The 24,199-nt window shown below is 45.0% G+C and overlaps 1 protein-coding gene across 2 annotated transcripts in view; it reads left to right on the top strand.

The window, feature by feature from the left end:
• IQSEC1 (IQ motif and Sec7 domain ArfGEF 1) overlaps positions 1-24,199 on the top strand; it is a 272,859-nt gene that overhangs the window by 95,035 nt on the left and 153,625 nt on the right. The window contains exon 3 of one of the 2 annotated variants that reach the window (XM_066326974.1): positions 23,741-23,827. The exons of the other annotated variant lie outside the window; for it this stretch is intronic. Coding sequence (XP_066183071.1) covers positions 23,741-23,827 — 87 coding nt within the window. The remainder of the gene's footprint in view (positions 1-23,740; positions 23,828-24,199) is intronic. 2 annotated transcript variants of the gene reach the window in all.

The following is a 24,199-nucleotide window of genomic DNA, read 5'->3' as shown; positions in this document are numbered from 1 at the left end:
TCATCAGGAGCTGGGATTTGGGGGATGCTGGAATCATCAGGAGCTGGGCTTTGGGGGATGCTGGGCTTTGGGGCATGCTGGGATTTGGGGGATGCTGGAATCATCAGGAGCTGGGCTTTGGGGGATGCTGGGCTTTGGGGGATGCTGGGCTTCATCAGGAGCTGGGATTTGGGGGATGCTGGAATCATCAGGAGCACGGGATGCTCTGGTTTGTTAGGAGCAAGGAATGCTGGAATTCATCAGGAGCACGGGATGCTCTGGTTGGTTGGGAGCAAAGGATGATATGGTTTGTTGAGAGCAGGGAATGCTGAGGTATTCAGGAGCAGGGGATGCTGTGGGTTTTTGGGAGCAGGGGAAGCTGTGGTTTGTCAGGAGCAGAGGATGCTGTGGTTTTTTGGGAGCAGAGGATGATGTGGTTTTCAGGAACAGGGGATGCTGTGGTTTGTCGGGAGCAAAGGATGCTGTGGTTTTTTGGGAGCAGGGGATGCTGTGGTTTTCAGGAGCAGAAGATGCTGTGGTTTGTCTGCAGCAGAGATAATTTCTGAGCCCGTTTTTGTCCTCACCATGAGTCGTTCTTTGGCCATCTGGCCCTTTCCGAGGTGCTGAACTCATCCCTTCACTTGCTGCCAGAAGAATTAGGGTTGAAATCCATTCTCCTGACAGGAGGAGCCCGGGCTTCCCTGGGCCTTGGCAGTGCCCGTGGTGCCCCAGAGTTGCCCCAGGCCAGCAGTTGGGTTTTCCCACCAAGGCTGTTCCTGTTGTTACAGCAGCGAGCTGATTCCTCTTTGATTGTGACAAAGCAGAGCCATTGCACTTTGAATCGTTTTGCATTTTGTGCAGACCTGCTCCCTCAACATGAATATATATCACTGCAACATGACTATTCCTGGAACACACGTTGCTCTGGATTAAAATGCAGCCCTCTGTTTTTCCCGCTTTATTGTCATGGAATAACAACAGCACTGTAGGGAGTTCCAAGACTTATTATTTCACATCCACTAACCTTCAGTTTAAATTAAAGACTAAAATCTGAACCGCCTACATTAATAACTTAGCGCCGTTTCTATTTTTATTTTTGAAGCCTCCCTTACATCCATGCCTCTAATTATTCCTTCTGGAGAAGCTCCCCAGACTGGTAGTGAAGTGTTCACCAGACACTGAGAAAGCAGAGATCAGCTCAGAGCTGCTGGCAAGCCTGTTGAGTTCTGTTTACCAGGGATGACTCACTCTTGGCATTTAACTTCCCCCTTTGCCAAAACCATCCTTGCCCAAACTCAAGCAGGCAGAACGTTCAGTAGCTGCCTCAGCTTTGGTGGCCTTTATTTCTCCTTTTGCCTTTCTCCCCCAAACTGAGCAGGTTGTGCCTGCTCCCAGGCTGGATGGCTGTGCTTCAGACAGCATTCAGCTCCCCTCTGGGTCTCACAGAGGAAAACCTGCTGTGGCTTAGGGAGGATGGATGATTGCTTGTAAATTTAGTCCCAACCCCAGCAAGATTTTTCCCATGAAAGATAGAAAAGATCTCGTGACAGATCACTGAGGAAATCGCAGTATCATTAAGGTTGGAAAACACCTCTAGGATCCAGTCCAACCATTAACCCAAAATACTTACACCAAGACAGGGTTTGAGCAGTGAGGCTTTGGACTCTGCACTAAACCCTCAGGGAAACTGCTGTCTGCAACAGTTTGGGTGTGAATCTGTAGGTTTAGATATTCAGCTATTTGCTTAAAAAATAAAAATGCTCTTGTTACCCATGCCTTTTAAACTCCAAACTGGGCTGAGGAGCTTTTCAGATGTTAAGCATTTATTGTGCCTAAGCTGGCCCCATTAGCCTTAGCTGATGAAACTTTCTTTCCGTGTTTACTTGGGATTTTGTGTCCCAGTTCGTGCAGCCCCCTCTGAGGAAGGACATGCAGTGCTGATTTAAAAGGAAAACCTCACCTCTCCTTCTTTGCCATCCCTCTCAAGGCATGACCTTCATCCCTCTCCCTCTCTGCTGTGGCACTAAATGGGGTTTTTTGTAGGATTTCTCAGCTTGCTGAGCTGCCTCGGGAGCTGCCGCCTTTGTTCTGCCTGTGGATTTCTCCCAGCAGCCTCAGGAAATGCTGATTTTGTCCTATATAAGCAATCCACATGTATCTTTGTAATCTTCCTCAGCACAGAAAGGGATTTAGACTGTCTTGCAGACATTAAAAGTCCTCTGAGTGGAACATTCCCATCCTAAGTGTGTCAGCTCTCAGTTTGGGCCCCTCCAAAGGCAGAGGGATGTGCTGTTCTCACAAAGCCTGCAGCCTAAAGGGCCACAGCTCCACTTTGTTTTCTGGAATAGAACCTTAATAGGAGGAATTAATTTCTTTTTTGTTTTCTTCATTAGTTTTTAAGCATAAAGGAAAACTATGACTAAGAAACAGCTTTTTGATGAGGCTGAGGGGTCACATGTCTAGGAACCAGCTGGAGAGTCCATTATAATTGTATTAGCATTGTCAGAAAACTACTGCTATATCCTGCTGATATATTTACAGCTAGTTCTAGATTTTTATTTTGATTATTTTTAAGGCTTTTTTAATACTAAAATAAGTATTTTTCTGGAGCAAGCATTACAAGAACTGTCTAGTTTATTATTTAGTAAATTGGAAGCCAATTAACTTTTCTCCCATCTACAGAACTATTCTTTGAAATATCTTTAAATACGTTTTTAAAAAGAAACAAACCCCCTGCCCTACTCTGGCTGGTGGAGCTGGGATTAATAGGGATGATTTTCTCAAGTTCAGCTGAAATCTCCCAGCTCTGCAGACAGAACAGATTTCCCTGCTGCAGCTTTGGTGCTGCCTCCAGTGCCATCTGTGTCCCCCCTGAGTGGTGACAGTGGCACATTGCCCTGCTCCCCATGCCCAGGGGAGAACCCCAAAGGCATTGGTGTCTGCAAGTTACATCCCAAAACTCTGCTTGGTAAAGTTTCTTTCAGCATTTTTATTAACGGGCCTTCAATCATCCTCCTCCTGTGAGGAGGGGAAACCTTGAACCTGCCATGAAAAACAATTTTGTTGGGTGAGGTTTTGTTGGTTGGTTTTTTGGTTGTGGTGGTGTTGTTTTTGCAAAAGGCAACTGTGTGGGACAAGACTCTCAAAAGAGTTGAGTATTTTAGGGAGACAATGAGGAGCAGTAATTCAACTCCTCCTGGAATCACAGCTATTGAGCTGCTTAAGAAAACAGATTTTTTTTTTCTTGTAAAGCAGTGTGGAACTTTGCAATGCTCTGTCTCATGAGGGGGATACTGAGGCCATTCAGATTTCTGAGACAGTCCTGGATAAAAAAATACATCCAGGCTTAGTAACTGATAAGGTGCTCCCTTACAAGTTGAGGACTCAGTGAACTGTAAGTTCTTGGGAAGTGTCAGAATATGATTAAAGAACTGTTCAGTGTGAGTGACCTTGGGCAGCATCAGCCTGGTGCTCACAGTCAGACCTGGAACTGGAGCACCTTGCTCAGGGCTGTCCTGTGGGATCCTGAACACCCCCACAGCTGAAGGTGTCAGGACTGCCCTGGGGCTCTGTTCAAGTGCTTTGTCATGCTCACAGGGGAAAAAAGGACTTTTTAGTCAGGAATTCCCTGTCCCAGTGCCCAGCCTCAGTCACCTCCTCTCAGCTACCCCTGAGCTGCTGCTGCCTCCCGGCCAAACAGCCCCAAGTTCCTCCCTTTCTGTCCCATTCCCTGTGGGGGTCTGTGAGAGGTGAGGTTTGCTGGACAAAACTGGCTGAGATCCCCTCTGGAACTGCTGTTTTATCCAGACTTTTGTTCTGAGAAACAGAAGGTCAAGAACTTTGTATTTTTACTGGTTTTTTTAAAAAATTTGAAGTTCTTGCTAGGACTTTTGGTGAGATTTTGTTCAGTTTTTAATTTCATTTCTTTCGTTTTCTTTTGTTTTCTTCTGGGTGGTTTTTTTTTTTTTTTTCTGGTTGGTTGTTTTAATAATAATAGATGGTGGAGCACTGTTCTGATATTTTGTGCATGGATTTTCAAGCTGAAGGGTGTCCCTGTGATGTTGTTCCTGCTAAGGGTGTTCTCTGGTGATCCACAACACAAATCTACAAGAAATTGTTTCATAACCTGCTGTTCCATTTTCAGGTATTTGCATGGGAAAGAGAGTAATTGCTTTAGACAAACTAATGTTCAAGAAGCTTATGGTTAGAATTCATTATAATATTTCCGTGGTTTCTACTCCTATAGAATTGTGCACTCTGTATAAGAGTTGCATTGAAAGTGGTTTTATTTTGAATTTCCTGACAAGTAGAATAAACATCACAGTAATATATTCCAATTATGCCCTCAAAAAAGTTCTGATGTGTACACTAAACTCAGAATTTGGTATGCACTTTATATTTAATTCCCAAAATCATTTCTTGTAGTATGTGCTGTTGGGAGCTGCTGTCTGTGGAGGAGAATTGAAATGGGATAAACACACAGGATTGCTCCTGTATTAATTATTCTGGCTTAGTAGCAGAATTTCTGGCATCGTTTCAAGCCATTTCTACATACAAAAGAATAATAACAAAAAGTTCCACGGCTTGACTCTGTACCGGCAAACTTTTCCAGATGCTGCCCTTGGTTGAACTGCTCAATACCTCAAATTTCAGTTTGGAACTGGAAATCTGCTGCAGCTGCCCCATTTCTGGGGGTTTAACAGCAGAGGTTTGCCAGGAGCTCTCCTAATTGCTTGTGTTGGTCCGAAAGGTCATTTCAATCCCTTAAATATGCTTTTCACATTTATAACCAAAGAGGGCCGTGCCACTGTGGATACAAAAGAGATGCAATGGATGGTTTATTTAAAACCCCTCAGGTGTGGAGGTTTTTAGGATTGTTGTGGCAGGGCCCAAGCAGAAATCCCTGCATTCCCAAGGTCAGCGGTGCCCAGCGTGGCTGGCAGCAGCAGGCTCTGGGCTGAGGGGCTGGCCGTGCTCCAGCAGCAGCTGCTGCCCAGCAGACAGAGCTGCCAAAGGCCACTCGAGGGGCTTTTGTGTCTGCAAGAGCGTGTTCTGTGCTCCTCTGTGAGCCACAGAGGCTGCAGTGTGCGGAGAGGAGTGCTGCTGCCTGCCACAGCCTGAGCTCCACGTGCGCCCGGGCTGGGTTTGGAGGATGCTGCAGGAGGGCCTCGAGAGGATGGAGAGTTGATTTATTTCATTTTATTTTATTTTATTTTATTTTATTTTATTTTATTTTATTTTATTTTATTTTATTTTATTTTATTTTATTTTATATTTTTATTGCGTCTTAATTCACCAGAATAACCTGCCTGGGCACGTTGGGGTTGTTTAGCCTGGAGAAGAGGAGGCTCAGGGAGGACCTTGTGGCTCTGGACAAGTCCCTGACAGGAGGGGACAGCCAGGGGGGTCGAGCTCTGCTCCCAGGGAACAGGGACAGGAGGAAACAACCTCATATGGTGCCAGTGGGAGTTCAGGCTGTGATAAAATCTTGCATGTGGCCAGAGTGGAATAAAGCTCCATGAAGATTTATCAAGTCTAAGGGTTTGGCCTGCAACTTAATAATTGCCAGACAACTTCTTTGGGCATGCTTTGGGCAGACAACTTCTTCGGGCATGTAAAACAAAAGTTTTAATAATGACAAAATAACAAACATCATAGAACAAAGAAATGTAAGTGGAACACAGTGCAGAGAACACTCTTACACTGGTTTGGAAAAAAAAAAGGCAATTGAGCTCCTCTGCAGTCTTTTTAGTACCTGATGGTCTCATGGGCTCTTTGGCACCTTGCCCAATGAAACTGGTACCAGCCTTTGAGGTGCATTTCCAAAGCCATTTCCACAGGCAGCCCTGTGCTGGCTCTGGGCCAATTCCAATGAGAAGGTTATGGAAAATTCTAATTTAACTTCCTTACACATTCAAAGGTAAACCAGAACGTTTTTCCTTATCTAGAAACACCTGATGGGGTGTGGGGGTGCGTGACTACAAGGCTGGATATCAGGACACATTTCCTCACGGAGAGAGGAGTTGAACATTGGCACAGGTGGGATCCTCATCCCTGGAAGAGCCCAAGAAAGGAGCAGATATTGCACTGGGAGATGAGGCTTAGTGGGCGTGGGGATTTTTCATCAAAGGTTGGACTTGATCTTGGAGGTCTCTTCCTGCCCTCTAATTCTGTAGTAGAAGCTCCAGAGAACCAGCACTGACATCTACATTCTTGGTTTAGAACTAAACTTAGTAAACTTATACTAAAATTTTTATTCAACTGAAAAGTTTTGGTGGAAAAAAATCGATTGTGTTTCAGGCAGTGTTGTGGTTTGCATGAAGACTTTATTATCCCAATCATAACTTGCATTATAAAAATGAACAAAATTTGGGGAAGAGCAAGAGGGTTGGCAAAGGGAATCCTCTACCAGAGTGGGAAAATCCTAAATACTCCCAACAGTTACCACTGCCTGTGGGCCGATTTTTCTGCTAAAATCTCTCAGACCCAGAAATATCAGGCCCACTCTGCCCACAGTTCTGTATAATTTGGAGACTAAGGCATGTTAGTGATTTTAAATAATTTTAAAAAAATGTATTAGTGTGTAGTGGAGAAATGCTGGTGGAAAGAAACTTTGGGGCTCCGGTGCCTTGGGATCTGAGCTGTGTTAAGCACAGGCTGTGGTGTCCCCAGTGGCTGGGAAGGACAGGCTGAGGTCAGTGTGTGGCTCTGTGTCACCCAGCAGAGCTGGCAGGGGAGGCAGCCTGGCCTCTGGGTGCTGTGGGATGTGGGCTGGGCTCTCAGGGGAAGGTGTTGGGATGGATGTCTCCAAGCACAGTGCTGTGGGTTTGTTGTTGCAGCCCTGAGCAGCATGTGCTGAGGCACATGTTGTTTGGATTCTGGTGTTCAGCTGACTCATCTCAAATCACTCTGGCTGCAGGAGGATGCAGGGACTGAGGGAGTACTTTGAATATTGGTGCTTTTGAGCATTTTAGGCCGTACAAGTGGGGTTTTTAAAACTTCCATTGTCTCAGAACTGTCAGAAAGTTCCTGTCTTAAATCTTAAATCTGCCATTATTCTGCAGATTCATCTGTGAGGAGTCTGCCCCCTGCTTCTTCTGCAGGTAACAGATGAGAATATTCCAGCTGCTTTTCCATGTGCAGCTGCTGCAGACGTTTTCCTGCCCGTCTCACAGGTTCTGTGTGTGTGTCATGTATTGATTGGCTTTTTCTCCCGAGAATCCCCTTTGGATATCCCACTGCTCTCCTTCTCTAAGTTACAACTCCGAGTGCAGCCTTGCCATGAGCTGTTCTCCTCTGCATCCCTCCAGGACTGAAATTCATTCCTCATTGCCCAGAGGAGCCCTGGAAGTGTCCAAGGCCAGGCTGGAGCCACCTGGGACACTGGAAAGTGCCACTGCCCACAGAACTGGGTGGGCTTTGAGGTGCCTTCCAACCCAAACCATCCTGTGATCCCGGGATTACTCCACTGAATTGTTCTTATTTGAAATTCCTCACTTGATGACCCCGCATCAGCAAACAGGACCGTACTGGTGTCGCTCCATCTTTTAGGAGCTGCTGAACATTTCAGAAAATCCTTTTGCTTGACCTTCCTCTAGGTTTAAAATGCATGTTAAAAACAAATACAGCAAATGCATGACTTGGAGGTGACCCTTGGGCCATGGGAACCAGGTGACCTGAGACTTCAGCTGGGATTTCTTCAGCTCTTTATCTTTTCGTTATTTCTTTATCTTGCTTTATACCTGAGCTTGTAGGGAATTGAAATTCCACGAAAACTTCCTGCTTCAGTCAGCACTGCATCCACGGAACATCCAGCTGGGGTTTGGTTTATATTTACCCTGTGGAGAGAGGTGGCATGGGTGTCTGCATTAACATATTGACGGATTTATTGACACCAGTTGTCTTCAGTCTTGCCTGTTTAATTAATAAAATTGATCTGCTGAACATCTAGCTAATAATTCTGGCACAAATATTCCGGCTAGTCTTGTTACTAAAATGGAGTTTCAGCCTCTTTTTGTGGAATCTGCCATGAGCCTGGTTGCCCAAATAATTTAATGATTGTTAAGTTGTGATTTTTGCTTCATCTAAAATGCTAAAGCTGGGGTTTTATTGCAACAATTAAGGACAAAATAGTTAAAACGCCTTCACAGAAAATAAATGCAAAGGAATAATCATAAAATCTCAGCTTATTTTTATGTAGAAAAGATGAAACAAATAAATTTAATGTTGGGGTGTTATGTAAGACCCATTGAACAGCAGCTGCAGGCAGAGTTTAAAGCTAGGAATAAAATACATGATTAATATGCACCAAGGATGTAGGAAACACTTCTGAACTTCTTTTATCCATTTTCAGCCCAGTGGACTGCTGTGCTGGCTTAGCTAATTGTTGGGTAAATGACTTTGTAATTCTGGGTTAGGTCAGAAAAACACATTAAAGGATGAAAACATCTGCAGTGTCAGTGACACGTGGTGTCCCGGCCTGGGGACTTCTTCTCTTACCTCTTCTGCAGTGATTAATGATGACACTGCCCATTAATTTGCTCATGTTTGTTAAAAGCTCTTCTGGTGGCTGGCACGGCTTCCCTCAGAGACCAGAGGATGAGCAGGTGTTAATTACATCCTGCCCATCGGGATTTCTTCTGCTGCTGGCCCTTTTTTGGGGGCTGTACCTGCATCACCTCACAGCTCCGTGCAGGAGGAGCCATCCTGGATTTGGCATTTTCAGCTCCGTTTTTCAAAGCGTTGAAGGAATGAATCTTAACAAATATCTCTGTGATGAACAGGGGAAGAAATATATCTCGAATGAAGCCAAGCAATTTAAAACCTTGCCCAGGTTTGCAGAAGCAGGATTGCTTCCTCAGTGCCCATTGCAGGGTTTTACAGCAGCCCCAAACCCTGTCCTGCCTCCTTGGCCAGGCTGTGCTCCAGGGATTGCCACTGCTGCTGCCACTGCCTGCGTCTGAAACAGCCCACTCCTGGATTTGTCCTCAACATTTTGTTGCTCAGTCGTGCACAAGCTGTAAATTTTATAGGTTTTCTTCAGCATTTTGGCGTTTTCATGGAATGCCAGACTGGTTTGGGTTGGAAAGGACCTCAAAGGCCATCGTGTTCCACCTCCTGCCATCGCCAGGGAACCAAATATCTTGGACAAAACCAATCTCTGGGATGCCTTTAAGTTTTGGATAGTTTAAGGTATTACCTAGTGAAGGGTCAGGAGTGTACTAAGGGCCTTGAGAACTTGAGGGTTTAATACTTTAATATTTAATATATTATATTTTTTACAACATTTAAAATACAATATATTATATTCCACCTACCAATTTATTATTTTGTGTATTATTGGTTTTATTTTATTTAATACAATACAATATTTTATATTATATTTCATATTTTAATATTTTACCTTAAAATGTACCAAGTTCTTTAAGAGGTGATCCTTTCTCCAGAGTCACAAAGGAGCTTGAGGAGCTTGGATGACCAGGAACAGGGCAAAACTGCACAAACCAGAGGTGCCAAAAGGGCTCTCCAGAGCTGTCACATGAAGTCTTACCAGAGAAATATTTTAAGGTGATCAATTTAAAACAAAGCCTTCCAGCATTTTCAGTGGAAGTTTGTGTTAGGGCTGACTGAAGGCTGCAAAATGATTCGAATTTGGGTGGGAAAGATTTTGATTTTTTTCAGGGCTTCCTTTTAAAAGCAGTTGCTGTGCATGGTGGGAGGAGGTGTAAATACTTGTTCAGGGCCTTGTTTTAACAGAGTGTAGCTTAAGAGGAAGCAGTTTGTTACTCGGAGCTCAAGCTGTTTAGCAGAAAACAAAGGATATTTTAATAGTAATGTCAGGGTACAAGTTGAGAAAGGATTTATTGTGAGTGATAACACACAGATTTTTTCCACAACTATATCTGCTGCCAGCATTGTTTAATACTTGCAAGGGATTTGTGTGTGTGTGTGTGATGAGAAACAGTAAAATTAATTCAGCAGCTACTGAAATGATGTTTAGCTGAGGCCTCATTTTGGTCAAGAAGTAAATTTAACAACTACTTCCAACTATACTAAGGGTAAATGGAAAGCATGTAAGATATAAAATATAGATGTAAGATATAAAGATATAAGATATATGCATTTAGCATCTATATAAAGCTCAGAACATACAGGGATAAAATTCCTGCAGAAGAAATTCAACACAAGCAAATGTGTATCAGCTCATCATCAACAACCAAGCTGAAAATTAGAAGCAGCTTCCAGTGGAAGCTTTGGGGCATCTTGCTAAAATAAACAGTAGGAAAAAAAAAATATTCAGAGGCTTCAGAAGAACTACAAACGCTCATGAGAAATATTTCAAAATGTGATGAAACTACTGTGCTCTGGCCTGAGACATTTTTGGCAGTTCTTCTACAACTGTTTTTGCTTTGAGCTTCAATATTTTATCAGTGCAGTAATAGGCAGTGAATGTTGCACGGAGGGGCACTCATGCCTGCAAGGGAAGGGAGCACGGAGTGGATCCTTCCCATCTCATCCCAAACATCAGCATCTCCGCTGCTGCCACTGGGGCTCTCACTCTGACTCTGAGACATGCTTTGTGCATTAAAAGGACCGGTGCCCAGAGAAATAATCAGTGTATAATTACATAATTGGGGCTCAGGGGGCTGGGACCAGCCTGGATGAGGAGATGATGTGATTCGGGTCCATGTGGCAGCCTTGCTCCTCAGGAGCTGATGGAGCCCGCACAGGATGTCAGATGTGGAATGGTTTGGGCTGGAAGGGACATTAAAGGCCAGCCAGTCCCACCCCTGGGCAGGGACAGCTTTCCCCAGGCCATCACATAGCTCAGTCTCTGCTGGGAGAGCAAATACATGGGAGTTTTTAGCCTGCAAGGGAAGTTTTTCCTGTAAAAATGGTCTCCCCAGCTGCTTGTGTGGACATCGTGGTGATCAGCTTTGTGTCCTGTGTGTGTGTCCATTTGTGAGGGGAAGGCTCATCCAGCCACTTCAGCTTCCTAAACTCAAAATAACAAAGTCTGGGGGCCGTGTCAGGACCAGGCAGGGTCAAGGCTTATTTCGGGATGAGTGAGGCAGGAGTAGGGAGGAGGAGCTGAGCATCCCTCTTGTGCTTGAGGAGATGGTGTGAGACCTCCTGGGCAGGGGCAGGGATGTGTCCTTTGTCCCCTGTGGCCTCATCCAGAACTTCAGCCACCAACTGCCTTTGCTCTGGTTTGCTAGAATGAATCAATAGCATAATAAACATGAAAATGTTTCTTGAAAGTGTTACATGAAAACGTTTCATGAAAATGCAATAACTGCTAACAAATGGCTTTGCTTGCCAGTGTGTCTCAAAACCTTGAAGATAAATTCAAAACAAATGATGTGCTGTGTTGGATATTGCTCAGGTGATCTGTTTATTGCTCACAGCACGGGCAGAACAGGAGTGTCAGCAGAGAAAAGTGGGTTTTGGGGACAGCCAGTCCTGTGGCTGTGCAGGGCACTGATGCTGGCAGGATATCAGTGCTCAGAGCACTCAGTACCACTGGGCATTTCTTTCAGACACTTATTGTGACAGCCTGTCTGTGCTGAGGCCCGTGGAGTCCTTCCCAGGGATCAGAGTCCTTGTCTTTAACGCTTCTGGGTTGTGCAGTGGTTGGGATAATGACTTGGGCATTTTATGTCCAGTTCTTTTCACACAGTGACATCAAGTGACTGTACAAGAGCCTTGCTGAGCTGACTTTGTAGTGCTGGGGAGGACTGGGCCCCAGCTCTGCCCTACTTACTGCATTTTTCTGATGAAGAAAAGCCTTTTTTAAAGTTAAAAGCTAAGGCTAAACAGCCTGTACAGTTACTAACTCCTCACTTTGTAGTATTCAATCAATTGTGAAACACTGGAGTTCATTCTGCTAAGACTTTATCCCACCCTTACTCATCAGCCCAGCTCCCATTGTTCCAGGGGGGAGCTGAGGGAGGCTGAACTGAAGGGTTGGCTAAGCCAGTGTGGAACACAATTTATGCAAATGAGTGCGTTATCTTGAATTAAACTGTGGAGCTTAGGTGAGTTGAGAGCCAGATAGTTGTTTCCTCGGTTATTTTATCCAGACACATCAAAAACTAGAACTGAATTGAAAGCTTGTCCCAAACACCAGCTCCAATGCCATGCACTGAAAGTCTTCCCATTATCCTGTCCTCCGTGATCTGGATTGATTATCATCCAGGGAGCACCTTTCTCAATGCCTGGGTGAGCCATTCCTCACTTCTCATTGGGCCTGTGCACTGTCAGACATCTGCAGAAACTGGAATTAAACCAGAGGAATGCACCAAGCTGCCAAGCCTGTCTATATTCTCCTCCTCATATGCTGCTGGTGATTGAGCTCCTTGACCTTGCAAGAGCTTGGAAAGCTGTTTTATGGGATTCTTTACGGAATGGTGTTGTTTCCTTAGCAGGCACTTATCATTGCTGTGAGGTGCTGGTGGCTGTGACGTGCAAGTTCAGGACACACAAGCACCTCTTGAAATTGTACTTTGCCAGTGCTCTGTATTTGGTAAAAAGGAAGCAATATTTGAATCATTATAAAAATGAGGCAGTATTTGAATCATTATAAAGCTTCCCTGGAAGGCAAAGGCTTCCTTTAGGCTGTGCAGCAGAAAAAAATAACCCCACTCATTTAAATCTGTATTTCTCTGAATTATCTTCATTTGTGCAAAAGAGAATTCCTCTTTCAAAGCTGAGAGATACCAGTGATCATGTCAGGGTAGCACATCCGTGTTTAAGGTGTGGATGCTCCAATCCAGGCCTCCAATGTGACATGGGCACATTTTCTCAGGAGCCTGACCCATGCCATGAGCCTATGTGGAATTACAGGCTCAAGCTCCCAGGGAATGTCTGGGGACAAGAGACGTGGGGATGGATTCCAGGCTGGATTCCCTGGAGCTCGCTCTGCTGGCTGGGGCAGCACCACAGCACCTGGATGTTTATTTAGTTGTAGTTTTGGTGTGGTGAATCCTGCTGGAGCACCTGGTGATGCTGGATCCAAGCCCTACACGGCAGCTACGTGGGGGAATGGGGCATTTGGGGGCCTTTGCTTCCCTTCTGCTTTCTTGTTGCATTCCACAGCACCAGCAGATGCTGATGCAACTTGAGGGCTGTGGCTGCTCTGACAATTCTACAAATTATCACCAAATTTGCTTTTGTAAAGTGCACCTCTGCTAGATGGAATCATGGATTCAGGGAGTGGTTTGGGTTGGAAGGGACTTTAAAAATCACTTTGCTTCACCCCCTGCCATGGCAGGGACACCTCCCACTGTCCCAGGCTGCTCCAAGCCCCAGTGTCCATCCTGGCCTTGGGCACTTCCAAGGATCCAGAGGCAGCCACAGCTGCTCTGGGCACCCTGTGCCAGGGCCTGCCCACCCTGCCAGGGAACAATTCCTGCCCAATATCCCATCTAACCCTACACTCTGTGAGTCTGAAGCCATTCCCCTTTGTCCTGTCACTCCAGGGCCATTAAAAATAGTTCCTCTCCATCTTCCTTGTTGGCTCCTTCAGTGAGGCTGCAATTAGTTCATCCTTAATTCATTTGCAAATCAGTTTGGACCAAAGATCTCCTGCCTCCCCTGGGTTTTTTTGTTTGGTTTTTTTGGTTTTTTTAAGTTTTGCAGCATCTTTGGCAGTTCCAGCTCCCCTTGAGCCCCAGGAGCTGCGTGGGTGCATCAGCAGGGTTTGGGAAATGGGACAAGTGGCCATGGAGCTGATCACTTGACCAAAGTGATGGCAAACGAGCTGCCCTCATCAGTGTGTGCTGGTGTATGTTTAACTTAATAACTTGAGCAGATGGTCATTATATTGATTCATGAAGGAAAGGGAGGAAGCTTGGCTTGGGAACGTCAGGGCTGAGTGCTGAGCATCGGGGCTGGGCAGGGTGCAGGGGAGGGGAGGGAAAAAGCACATTTTTGAGCTCTGTGGGGTCTGTTGGTTTGGTTTTTCGTTTGGTTTTCTATTTTTCAAAGTACCACCCAATAAAATCAAGTGGAGGTGACTCATCAGGCCTGTAGAAATGATCATTTCCCTGGAGAGGAGGCTCGTGGAGCACAGGCAGGACGGTGCTGAAGTGTTTGCACCACTGGTGGTGCTAAAAAGGGGGGAGATGGGGAGGCAGACGCCTGGAGAGTTGTGAAACTTCTCACTCTGCTGTTGCTATTAAACATGACAGCTCTTCTGCAAGGAAAAGGTAACACTGGAGCAATAATTCTTCAGTTTTTTGGTTTTTTTCCAAAGAGCAACTTTGTTTAAATCTCTTCCCATGTAGTAGGGTATAACTGGAGATTCAAGCCAGAAGCTAATTGAATCAAATATTCAGCCACTCTCCTCGTTAGCCAAACTGGGAAGTTCACAAATCCCCAACCTGCAGCAGCTCACAGGAACAGCTTGATTTGCTTCTTAATTCTGCAATTTTCACAGCAGAGCTGCTGTGTACAGAGGAATATTCTCCTGAGCAAGAGCTTAATCTGGTGTTTAGGTTGCTGTTTCTCCTAGTTGCTGATTAGCTTTGCTGTCTTATCAGTTTATGTCATAGTGTGTGACTATAAATTGACTTTGCAGTGAGGAGGGAATACGTTTCGTCTTCACAGATGCTGCTGTTTCCATGGAGATAAAAGGACCAATGGCCTTTTCTTGGTTTGGACTGTACTACAGTGAGCAGGCAGAGATGGTGCATTCGAAAATGCAACATTTGGTGCTTTGATATTTCCATCTAAATATCAAATGAGAAAGCATATTGTTTCTTCTTGGTGATGAAGTTCAATAATAAATACAGCTTTGGGACTTTTTCTGGAAGCAGCAAGCGAGCCCACCAGGAATGTGAGGACAGCGTGGCTGGTTTGTGCTTGCTAAACCTCCTCTCTGGGAAAAACCTTTTGGCTTTGCAAAATATAACCCCGTAGAGCCTTTGGGTTTATCTGATGCAGTGTTTGATGCCGGTTACATCACCAGCTTACTTATCCGTGATGTTCCGCCGTGGCTGAGCCTGAATGAGCGTGCAAAAGCTGTGAATGTGATTTTTTTTTTTTACATTCCTTTTTATTCTTTGAGAAAGAGCTTTTCTACCTCAGATTGCGTGAGAGAAAAAAGAAATACCAAGGCCACCCCCCACTGAAGGATGGCTTGCAGAAGGTGTTATTTGTGAGTACCTTTTCCTTCTTCATCTGTCGTCACGTCTCTGATTTCTGTGTTGAGGATTCCAGAAGTGGGAGTAGTGATCAGTTTATTGTTGGGTAGGTGTCTTTCCACGAACCATTTTTAGGGTGTTACCTTTTTTTGGCAGATAAATGCTCTGGATATTAAACATGTTTAGATGATGGTGATGATGATGATGATTGTGCATGTGGGTATTTAAAAATACAGTGTAATCCAGTGAGTAGTCTATGCTTAGCAGGGGGAAAAAAAAGGAGAAAACTCTTTCACTTTGCACTCAAGCAGCAATGCAGGGTGCTAGGAATTCTGTCTGTGATGAGTCAAGGATTTCTCTTCCATTTTGTTCCAATGCTTTGTCATTTTAAAGTGCAATCTGTCTCTCCAGTGCAGAAATACCAACAGCAGGACGTGCAGTGCAGCCTTGAGCAGTGTCGTACCGAGGGGGGAAAACGTCGCTGTGGTTTTGTTGTTACATTTATGCTGATCAGAACCAGAAAGGTGCATGCACTGATTGTTATTCCTTGGAGCAGTTTCTGCAGGGTTGAGGTCAGACACAGGAGCTGATTCTCCTGTGGGGCTGAGGAGCCCCTGGTGGGAGCTGAGCCCGTGGCTTGGGACTCAGGGTTTGGCCACTCTGGAGGATGATGCAGGTGTTGGGATGGATGGGACACACAGGTGGTTTTCTCCAAAAAGGGCACAAACCAGGCAGGAATGGATGGAAACACACAGGGGGTTTGCTCCAAAGTGAGCATAAACCAGGCAGGAATGGATGGATGGATGCTCCCAACTGGGACCAAACGAGGCAGCGATGAATGGATGGGAACACTCAGGGGGTTTGCTCCAAAAAGGGCACAAACCAGGCAGGAATGGATGGATGGGACACACAGGTGGTTTTCTCCAGAAAGGGCACAAACCAGGAATGGATGGATGGAACACTCAGGGGGTTTGCTCCAAAAGGGGCACAAACCAGGGATGGGTGGATGGATGGATGGATGGATGGATGGATGGATGGATGGATGGATGGATGGATGGATGGATGGAACACACAGGGGGTTTGCTTCAAACTGGGATCAGGCAGTGATGGGCCCTTGGATTTGTCTTCACTCCCAGTCCAGGGGCTTGGAATGGCTGTTACCTCTGTTTACAGCTCTGAACCCTGGTTAACCATCTGCTCCCTTTAGGGTTAAATCTAGGGTTTCCAGAGGCTCCTGCATGGAACACATGTAATTGTCATCCCCAGCCTTTCCCAGGTATTTTAGCTGTGCCTCTGAGTGCCCTGATTTGAGTAAATCTGCTCCATGTTCAGCAGAACCATCCATACACAGGCAGAGTAAATAAAACCATTCAAAACCAGACTCCTCAAGCAGAACAACAAAAGAATATTAGGATCTGTCTTAAAGTTTTCTTTAGATTTTTGTCTTGTGCTGAAGGGGTGAATGGTTAAGTTGAAATGTTTTAAAATTAAAATAAAAAGCCTTTTGAAAATAAATAACTTCCTTTTGTGGGAAGTTGAAATCAGAAAAGTAAACTTGGAGAACAGGTTGCAGCCTTCCAGGTGTGAATGGATCAGCTTGACACATCCTGCTGTGTGTTTATCCATGGGAGAACAGTTCTGGTCGTGTTGGACTCCATTTTAATTTGGGTCCTGGGATCTGGGGATTCTGTGACTCTCAGCAGGGAATGGATTTCATACGATTATCATGTGAGGGGAAGGGGTATTTAATCCCTGGATGTTGCTGTCTTTAGCAGTGAGGTTGCAGTCTTATTTATAGACCCATCGTGTGCAGGGTTTTCCTGTTTTGCTGTTTGCACCTTTGGTATCTTGTACCCACCTCAGCACGCTGCTGCAGAAAAAACAAGATGTGGATTCTGCCTCCTACTATAATTCTGTGTTTTAACTCCTGTGTAAGAGAGTTGATGATGATTGTTAGAAGAGGAAAATGTAAGCTGGGATTGGTTTTCTTTAAGAGCTTATTCTTAAGAACACATGAACAAAAAATGAAAATCCTCATGTTCCCTAAAACTAATGCGTTCTCAATACTGAAAATGTCTGTTAAACTGTTAAACACCAGTTCTACAATGCTTGAGTAAGTTTTCAGATGAAACCTTACATATAACAACTCTGTCAATGTTCTTGTAATACATATATGCCAAAGATCTTTGCCATTGAAAGTATCTTTGATAAGACAAAAATATCTTTTTCGTCTTGAAGTGTGGAAAGCCTGCTTGTTGCTGTTCTAAAAAAAGCTGAACAACAGTGTCACACTACTTGGATTAGTGAAAGCATTTTTTTTTTCAGCTGCTGCACTGAATAGAACATATGTCACTGGAGCATTGTTTTAAGTAACAGGATTTGCCTTGCTGTAAATCTCTAGCACTGTATCTGGGTAATTTCATTCTTTGTACTTTGCTATTCTGCCTCTTTCATCAGAGCTGCAAATCCAATATGTATAACTGGCAGTGCTGAGCTTTGGGTTTGCCACGGTTATTGCTCTGTGAGATCACAAATGTGGCTGTGCTCTGCACTGGGAATTGTCATTTCTTGAGGATTTCTGGGACCTGGTTTAATGCTGTGGGACATACAGAAAAGATGTGAGGAATATATCTACTTTCTGATTTAATGTAAAAGATTTTTTTTTCCTCTCATGTCTCCTTGCTCTTAATGTCTGGGTTTGGACTGTGTGGGGTCTTTTCTAGAGGTTTTGACAGCTGCCAGTAAGCACAGCTGACAAAAGTCCATCTAATAGGTCCTGTGAATTATTCTCCATCACCCTGCACCATGGACGAGGTTCTAGTAAGACTGAAAAGTAAACTTTTCTAATTACATATTAATAGTCTTAATTAAATTCACCCTAGTTCCAGCTGAGCCAGGACTGGAGGCTGCCTGCAGACTGTGCAGGGATGCAGAAGGATCTCTCCTCCGTGCTTGTGTAGGCTGCTGTTGCATTTGCATGAAAGCAAAAAAAAAAAAAAAAAAGTTTGTAATAATTATTTCTAATTCTCTGTGATGCTAATAAGTGTTGTGTTCTAGGATGGGACAAAATAATGGCTGTTCCTTGTTTAGTATGCTGGGCCTGTCGTGGCTCCATTCTCCCAGGAGATGATAATTATTTGCAGGCCCTTTGATGGAGGAGAGGTCAGTGAGAGTGTGCCTGATGATTCCATTGAAAAATCCAGCTGTGGGCACTTGAGTTGGGGCTGCACAAAGGGAAGCATTATTCCAAACAAGAACTCCCAGTCTGCATTTCTGCTGCGCCGTGTACAAATGCTGCTGTTAAATCATTTTGATGACAACCAAATTTGGTAAATGCTGGAACAAAACTCAGTTGTCTGAGCCCTGGACTGTGTGTGCTGCTGGTTTGGAGCTGCAGGTTTTATTGAGCATCCCCATAGCTGGTGAAAACATCTTTCATTTCTGTGGGGAGGAAACAGAATCCTAGAATGCTTTTCACCAGGTTCTGACTATTGCATGGAAGGGGAGGCAGAGATGGGAGGAGGGAGATGCCAGCAGAGCAGATCTGCAACCTCTGGCTGTGCTGTTGGTGAGATGTGGGTGAGTTTTTTGACTCTCAAACTCCATGCAGAGTAATTCCACTGGTGTTTACCTGCCAGGAACTGTCCTGTGGCCTCCCTGGGATTTGGTGTCCAGGAAGCTGTGCCCAAAGAGCCATTTTGTGCACAGGGAATGAAGGAATGAAGGGAGGAGTTGTGGTTCTCCTGCAGTGTGTGGTGGTCTCTGCTGGGACCTCCAGATTTGATGGTTTCTAAGGTTTTGATGCATGCAACCATAAAAGCAATAGCAGCATTTAATGCTGTGGGGTTGCCATCCAAAAGAGTGTGTGCCGGGAAATTAATTAATAACAACAACACTGAAAAACCCATAACATTTTCTGTGTGCCACAACAGCCTCTTCCTGAGGCTGCTGGACATACAGTTGGGTGAAATGAATAGGAAAACAAGAGAAGGTTTTTCAGTGCTGCTTCAAAAGCCAAAATCACACTGCCCTGTGGATTTGGGTAAAGAACAGTAGGAATTTGTCCTTGGAAATGTGGGACAGAATTTGTCCTGGGAATGTGTCATGTGCTTCATCGCCTTGAAGTGGTCACAGCCACAGACAGCTGCACTCACACCTGGGCTGGGACAATGGCAGCTGCCATGAAAAGCTTCCTGCTGCTTTCTCTGCTTTCCAAAAAGTTGTACTTTGGCCTGGGTCAGGGTCTTCATTCTAGAAGCTCTTCTGGCAGGTTAATAAACTTGTTAATTAGCAAGCAATTAGCTGGAGTTGATGTGAGTCTGTATTATTATGACTTTTACTGTTCATTGCCTCTTTGGGTATCCTTTTGATTGTATTTCAAATGCTGTTCCTCATGAAAGTAATGGTTGGATTTATTAAACAAGAACAGGACAGACTTTATTAGTTTTTAACTACAGTCTTTTCTAATCTCAGCTGTTGCCATAATTCTGGATCGACATGGGAAAGAAAATTTCATCTTGTAAAATAATGTTACTCTTCAACAGGATAAACCACTGGGAAATAAAAATATTCCTTTTAATACTTCCAATCAAACCAACCCTTCTTGGCTACCTCAGCTGCCGTGGAGTGAATGGGTTGAAATAGGGGATGAATTTGTCTGCCCCTGCTGCTGTTTTTTAGAAGGATTTGAGAAGGATGTGTGCACACACAGGACAGCAGCCTGTGCTGGGATTGTTTTTTCCACATACTCATTGCAACCTGCACTTTATGGAAAAAAAACATGCCAGGAGAAAGGGATGAATTGTGGCAGATGGAGGGAAGCAGATTGTTGTCTCAGACCAGAGGAGGAATGGTGGATGAAGTCGTGCTCTGGGTGAGGGCAGCAGCAAAGGGCAACGAAGGTGCTGAGCAGCTCCTCTCATCAGCCACATCATGAGCTGCTCCAGAAAGGCTCTTTCCAGCTGTGCTCCTGCTCCAGCTTCCCTCAGTCTCAGCGTTTCTGTTTGGAAGAAGCTCTCAGACAGCGATGGTTTAATAATCCTGACCCACTCACAGCTTTGCACCTGCTGAAAATCCAACAGCAGCAGGATGAGCACGGGTGGGTGGATGTCCTGTGCTCCCCACAGAGTCCTGTGCAGGGAGAGGGGACAGGCTGCCCCAGGCTCCCAATCCTGCCAGGAGCATCTGCCGCCTCCGAGCACACTGGGAAAGCACAGGATAACCTGTGAGAGCAAGAGCAATTCCAGGTTCGTGGCCTCGTGTTCTGCTCTCCCAGGCTGGTTAAAAACCAGTATTGAGGAAATGCTCTGCTGAGTTTGGGAGGCTTGTCGGGGTTTGCAAGAGAAAATGAGAGAAAAAATAAAAATCGCTGTGACTTTCTGTGATGACCAGTAATTGATTTCTTTTCATTTGTACATCTGAGCAAGCTCTAAAACCAGAAGATGAAAAAAAATTTCTGTTTGCTGATGGACAGGAAAGTGCTGCTAAAATGAGTGGACTCTAATGGCAAACACAGTGGGATTCCCACGGGAGTGGGAGGCACAGCCACACCTGCCTGGGGTCTGTGTGCTCCATTAGGAGCTGGGCTTCTCCTTTTCTCTTGGGGAATGAGATGTCAGGGGTTTGGCTCTGGTTCTACTGGTGAACTCATCTGCTCTCACAAGAACCTCGTGCAGGGATTCACAAGGGGAGAGCTGGAAGTGGGAAATGGCCAAACTCCCATCTGCACTGGGGTGTTGCAGCAGTGGGCCAAAAAGTGAAACTACCAGAGGCAGCGTTTGTCACTTCAGTCATTTGTCTGGTGCTGAAGTACCTGTGGTTCTCTTTATAATCCTAAATCATCCTTTGAGGAACAGCAGCTACAGATGTGGAAAGTAATCTTCACAGGGCTGAGTATCGTGAGACTGTGAACAGGAGAAGTGATTAATTCTCCTCCAGATGATTGAAATGGATTTCTTCTGATGTCTTTAGGTGTTAAGAATTAGTAAATGAATTCTTCCTTGAATGCAAACTTGTGTTGAAGGCTGATTGCAACCTATAGCTATGAAGTTTAAAAAATAATTAAAACTTTAACCAGATCAAACAACCAAAAAAAAAAAAAAAAAGTGATTGGAACCTTAAACATTCTCTGGGATATTGCACATCCCAGACTGCATGACTGCAAGTGCTGGTTTGGCAGGTGTTTGAAGGCACAAAGTGCCACATCTGAATCCAAAATTGCATCAGCAGATTTCCCCTGTTGCTTTGGGTAGAGTTAGTGTTAGTCAGGGGCTGTAAAGCCTGAGCCTCAGCATTGCCAGCATTAGTCAGTGAGATCTGGAGGAAGCCAAACTGAGTTCAGCTATTCCTGAATTTTAAAATTCAGAGCAGAGCCCAGACCTCGTGTTTCCTCTATCTGTGGTGGGACAATGATCCATCTGAGGACCCAGCTGGGTGTGTTGGACAGCAGTGACCTGGTGATACCTCAGTCCCAACCTGCAGCTGAGCCCTGTCACCTGTGTCACCTCCTGCACCCCTGTGACACTGTGGGGACCTCCTCCAAACCCTTCTCATCTGCTCTCTGCTGTGTTTCTGCTGCACCTTGGAGCAGGAACTCGGGGCAGGTGAGCTCCTGATGCCAGCCCTGTGCCTCAGACCCTGACAGGAGCACTGGGAGAGCTCCCTTCTTTCCTGAGCAGGTTCTTTTGGAAGCTGAGAAGGTCAGGGTAGGACACATTCACAGAGCCTTGTGGGCAGAAATGCTTTGGAAGAGCCAGGAGCAAGCTCTGTTCAAAAGGCTTTGTAGAGCAGAGCTGAATCCAGAGAGATCCTTTCCTATCCTTTCATATTTCACTGGTTAATTCTCTGAAGAAAGAGAGATCTACGTGGAAAAAAAACAGTGGTGGGAATGGAATCTGGAACACTCTCCTAATGAATTCCTCCATTTCCTTCTTTTGCTTCTGCTGGAAAAATCCAGGTATCTCAAGGCAGGAGGGAGCAGCTCCTCCATGTGAGCAGTTCCCCTGCCCATTGTGGGACTCATGCCCTGCACTCACCACCTGCTGCCCCATCACCCAGTGGAGCAACTTGTGTGGCACATTGTGTTTTTCCTGTCAGAAACCCCAGCTTTGGCCTGTCCTGGCTGCTTTGATGTGGCCCATCAATGCTTTCAGTGGTGCTCTCCATTTTTCCTTGGAATTTTTCGTGTTCTCCAAGGGGTTTGGAGGTGCCCCCATGAATACCTGTGCCCTGTGAGGTGTTAGCAGAGTACATCCCACACTGGGGTGTGCCTTGGGTCTGGACTGTGCTGTATTCCCTAAAACTCGAGTGCTTTACAGGAGTTACCACCTCTGAACAGAAAATCCAGCTGATCCTGGCATGGTGTTGGCAGCAAGGATCAGAACAGCTGACCTTGTCTTTTTTCCCCAAGAATTAGAACTTACTCCTTCCTGAACAGAGTCTGACTTCTTTTTGCTTAACCACTCTGTTTGATCTCGGAAGAAAGTGACCTCACAGGATTCACTTTAAGCCTCAGGGATGCAGCAGAATCAAAATCAATCTTCTGAGACTTCTGTCAAAACACCAAGAGAAAGATGGAGGGTTAAAACATTTTTGTACACAAACACACACACCCCCTCTGTTAGTTGGGAGTTGGGATGTTCCCAAGTGAAATGAGGATTTTCAATTTAATAGCTCCCTCTTCCACAGGTGCCCACTCAAAGAGCTAGGAGATACTGATTTATTATTATTATTATTATTATTATTATTATTATTATTTCCTAGAAGAATGCTGTGTCCTGAGAAACTTGATTAGGTGGATTTATCATGGAGTACTTTGCTGTGCTGAGCCTTGTTTAATGTTTCCTGGCACAAGCAGGGACATGTCCTGTGTGCTGCTTAAAGGTTTTCCAAGCTTTCCTTCTGATGTGGCCTCTCCTTGTCTGGTCTTGTGACTCCTCTTTGTTTTAGTGAAACAATACCAATCTAAAGACCTGGGGTGCTGAATATCTTTGTGTGTAAAGGTTCTTTTTGTTTTCTGTCTATGCTCTGAACAAATGATAGAGATTAAACCGCACAGGTCTGAGCATTGCTTAAAACACGGGTGGAGCTCAGGTTCTTTCACATTTTCAAATGGTTTATTTTGCAATACGTTTGTAATTACTGGGCTTGAAGAACGCTTTGTGTCCATGTCCATTGCATTCTCCCTCCTCGTCATTGAGCCCTGTGCTTTAATTCCATGAAGAGAGAACAGCCTGACTGGTGCAGAGTAAGATGCAAGCCTAAAGCTTCATTTCCATGGGGATTTTAACCCTCAGTGTTTCATCTTTTGCCTTCCTCCCGCGTGGCATGGCAAGGCAAGCCCTGAGCCTTAAATTGGCATTTGATCTTAATCCTGCAGCAAACCTTTGATTGATTCTTCATTGCAACAGCTCCTCACCGTCATTTTGATGTGTGCATTTAAAACCTGGGACTGTTCCCCCTCTGTCCCCCCGGGAGCCAGAATTGACAGCTGGGCCTCAAATTTCAGTCACCGTTCTCGTGAGTTTCCAATATTCCTGTCAGCACCTGCCTTTCCCCTCCAAAGCCCCTTTCTCAGCACCTGGTGGTTTGACTCTGTGTTTTTCCTTGTGTCGTAGGTCTTTAAATACTCTGCACCAGTTTTGCTGTCCAGCTCCATTGTACCATTCCCAGCTAGCTGTCCCTGCCACACACTCAGAGTACAGGTAAGAGTAGACATGCTCCACCCACTGCTGCCTTTGGGAGACACATCTGATGTTGCCATTTGACACCAGACAAAGCAATAGTTGCTGAAGTTTGAAAAAAAAAAAAAAAAAATTGGAATAAATATCCAATATTTTTGACATCTTGTAGGGTAGCTGTGAGCAGAACCATCCCTGCAGTGAGTCCTTTTCTCAGGCACTCTGGAATTACTCAGTAAAATGAGTGCCATGTGCTTTAAGAGGCACATTCCCCTGGGCTTGCAAAGGTAGGGAGAAGGGAGGTGCAGGCTTAGTTCTCACATGACATATATGCTGAAATATTTATATAATTTATGGAGGATATTGATGTTGTTCTGAGCAACACTCTTTTTTCAC

This window comes from Sylvia atricapilla, chromosome 11 (assembly GCF_009819655.1).
Source record: "Sylvia atricapilla isolate bSylAtr1 chromosome 11, bSylAtr1.pri, whole genome shotgun sequence".
Lineage (NCBI taxonomy): Eukaryota > Metazoa > Chordata > Aves > Passeriformes > Sylviidae > Sylvia > Sylvia atricapilla.
The sequence above is the reverse complement of the archived record's forward strand: the minus strand, read 5'-3'. Positions and strand labels throughout refer to the sequence as shown.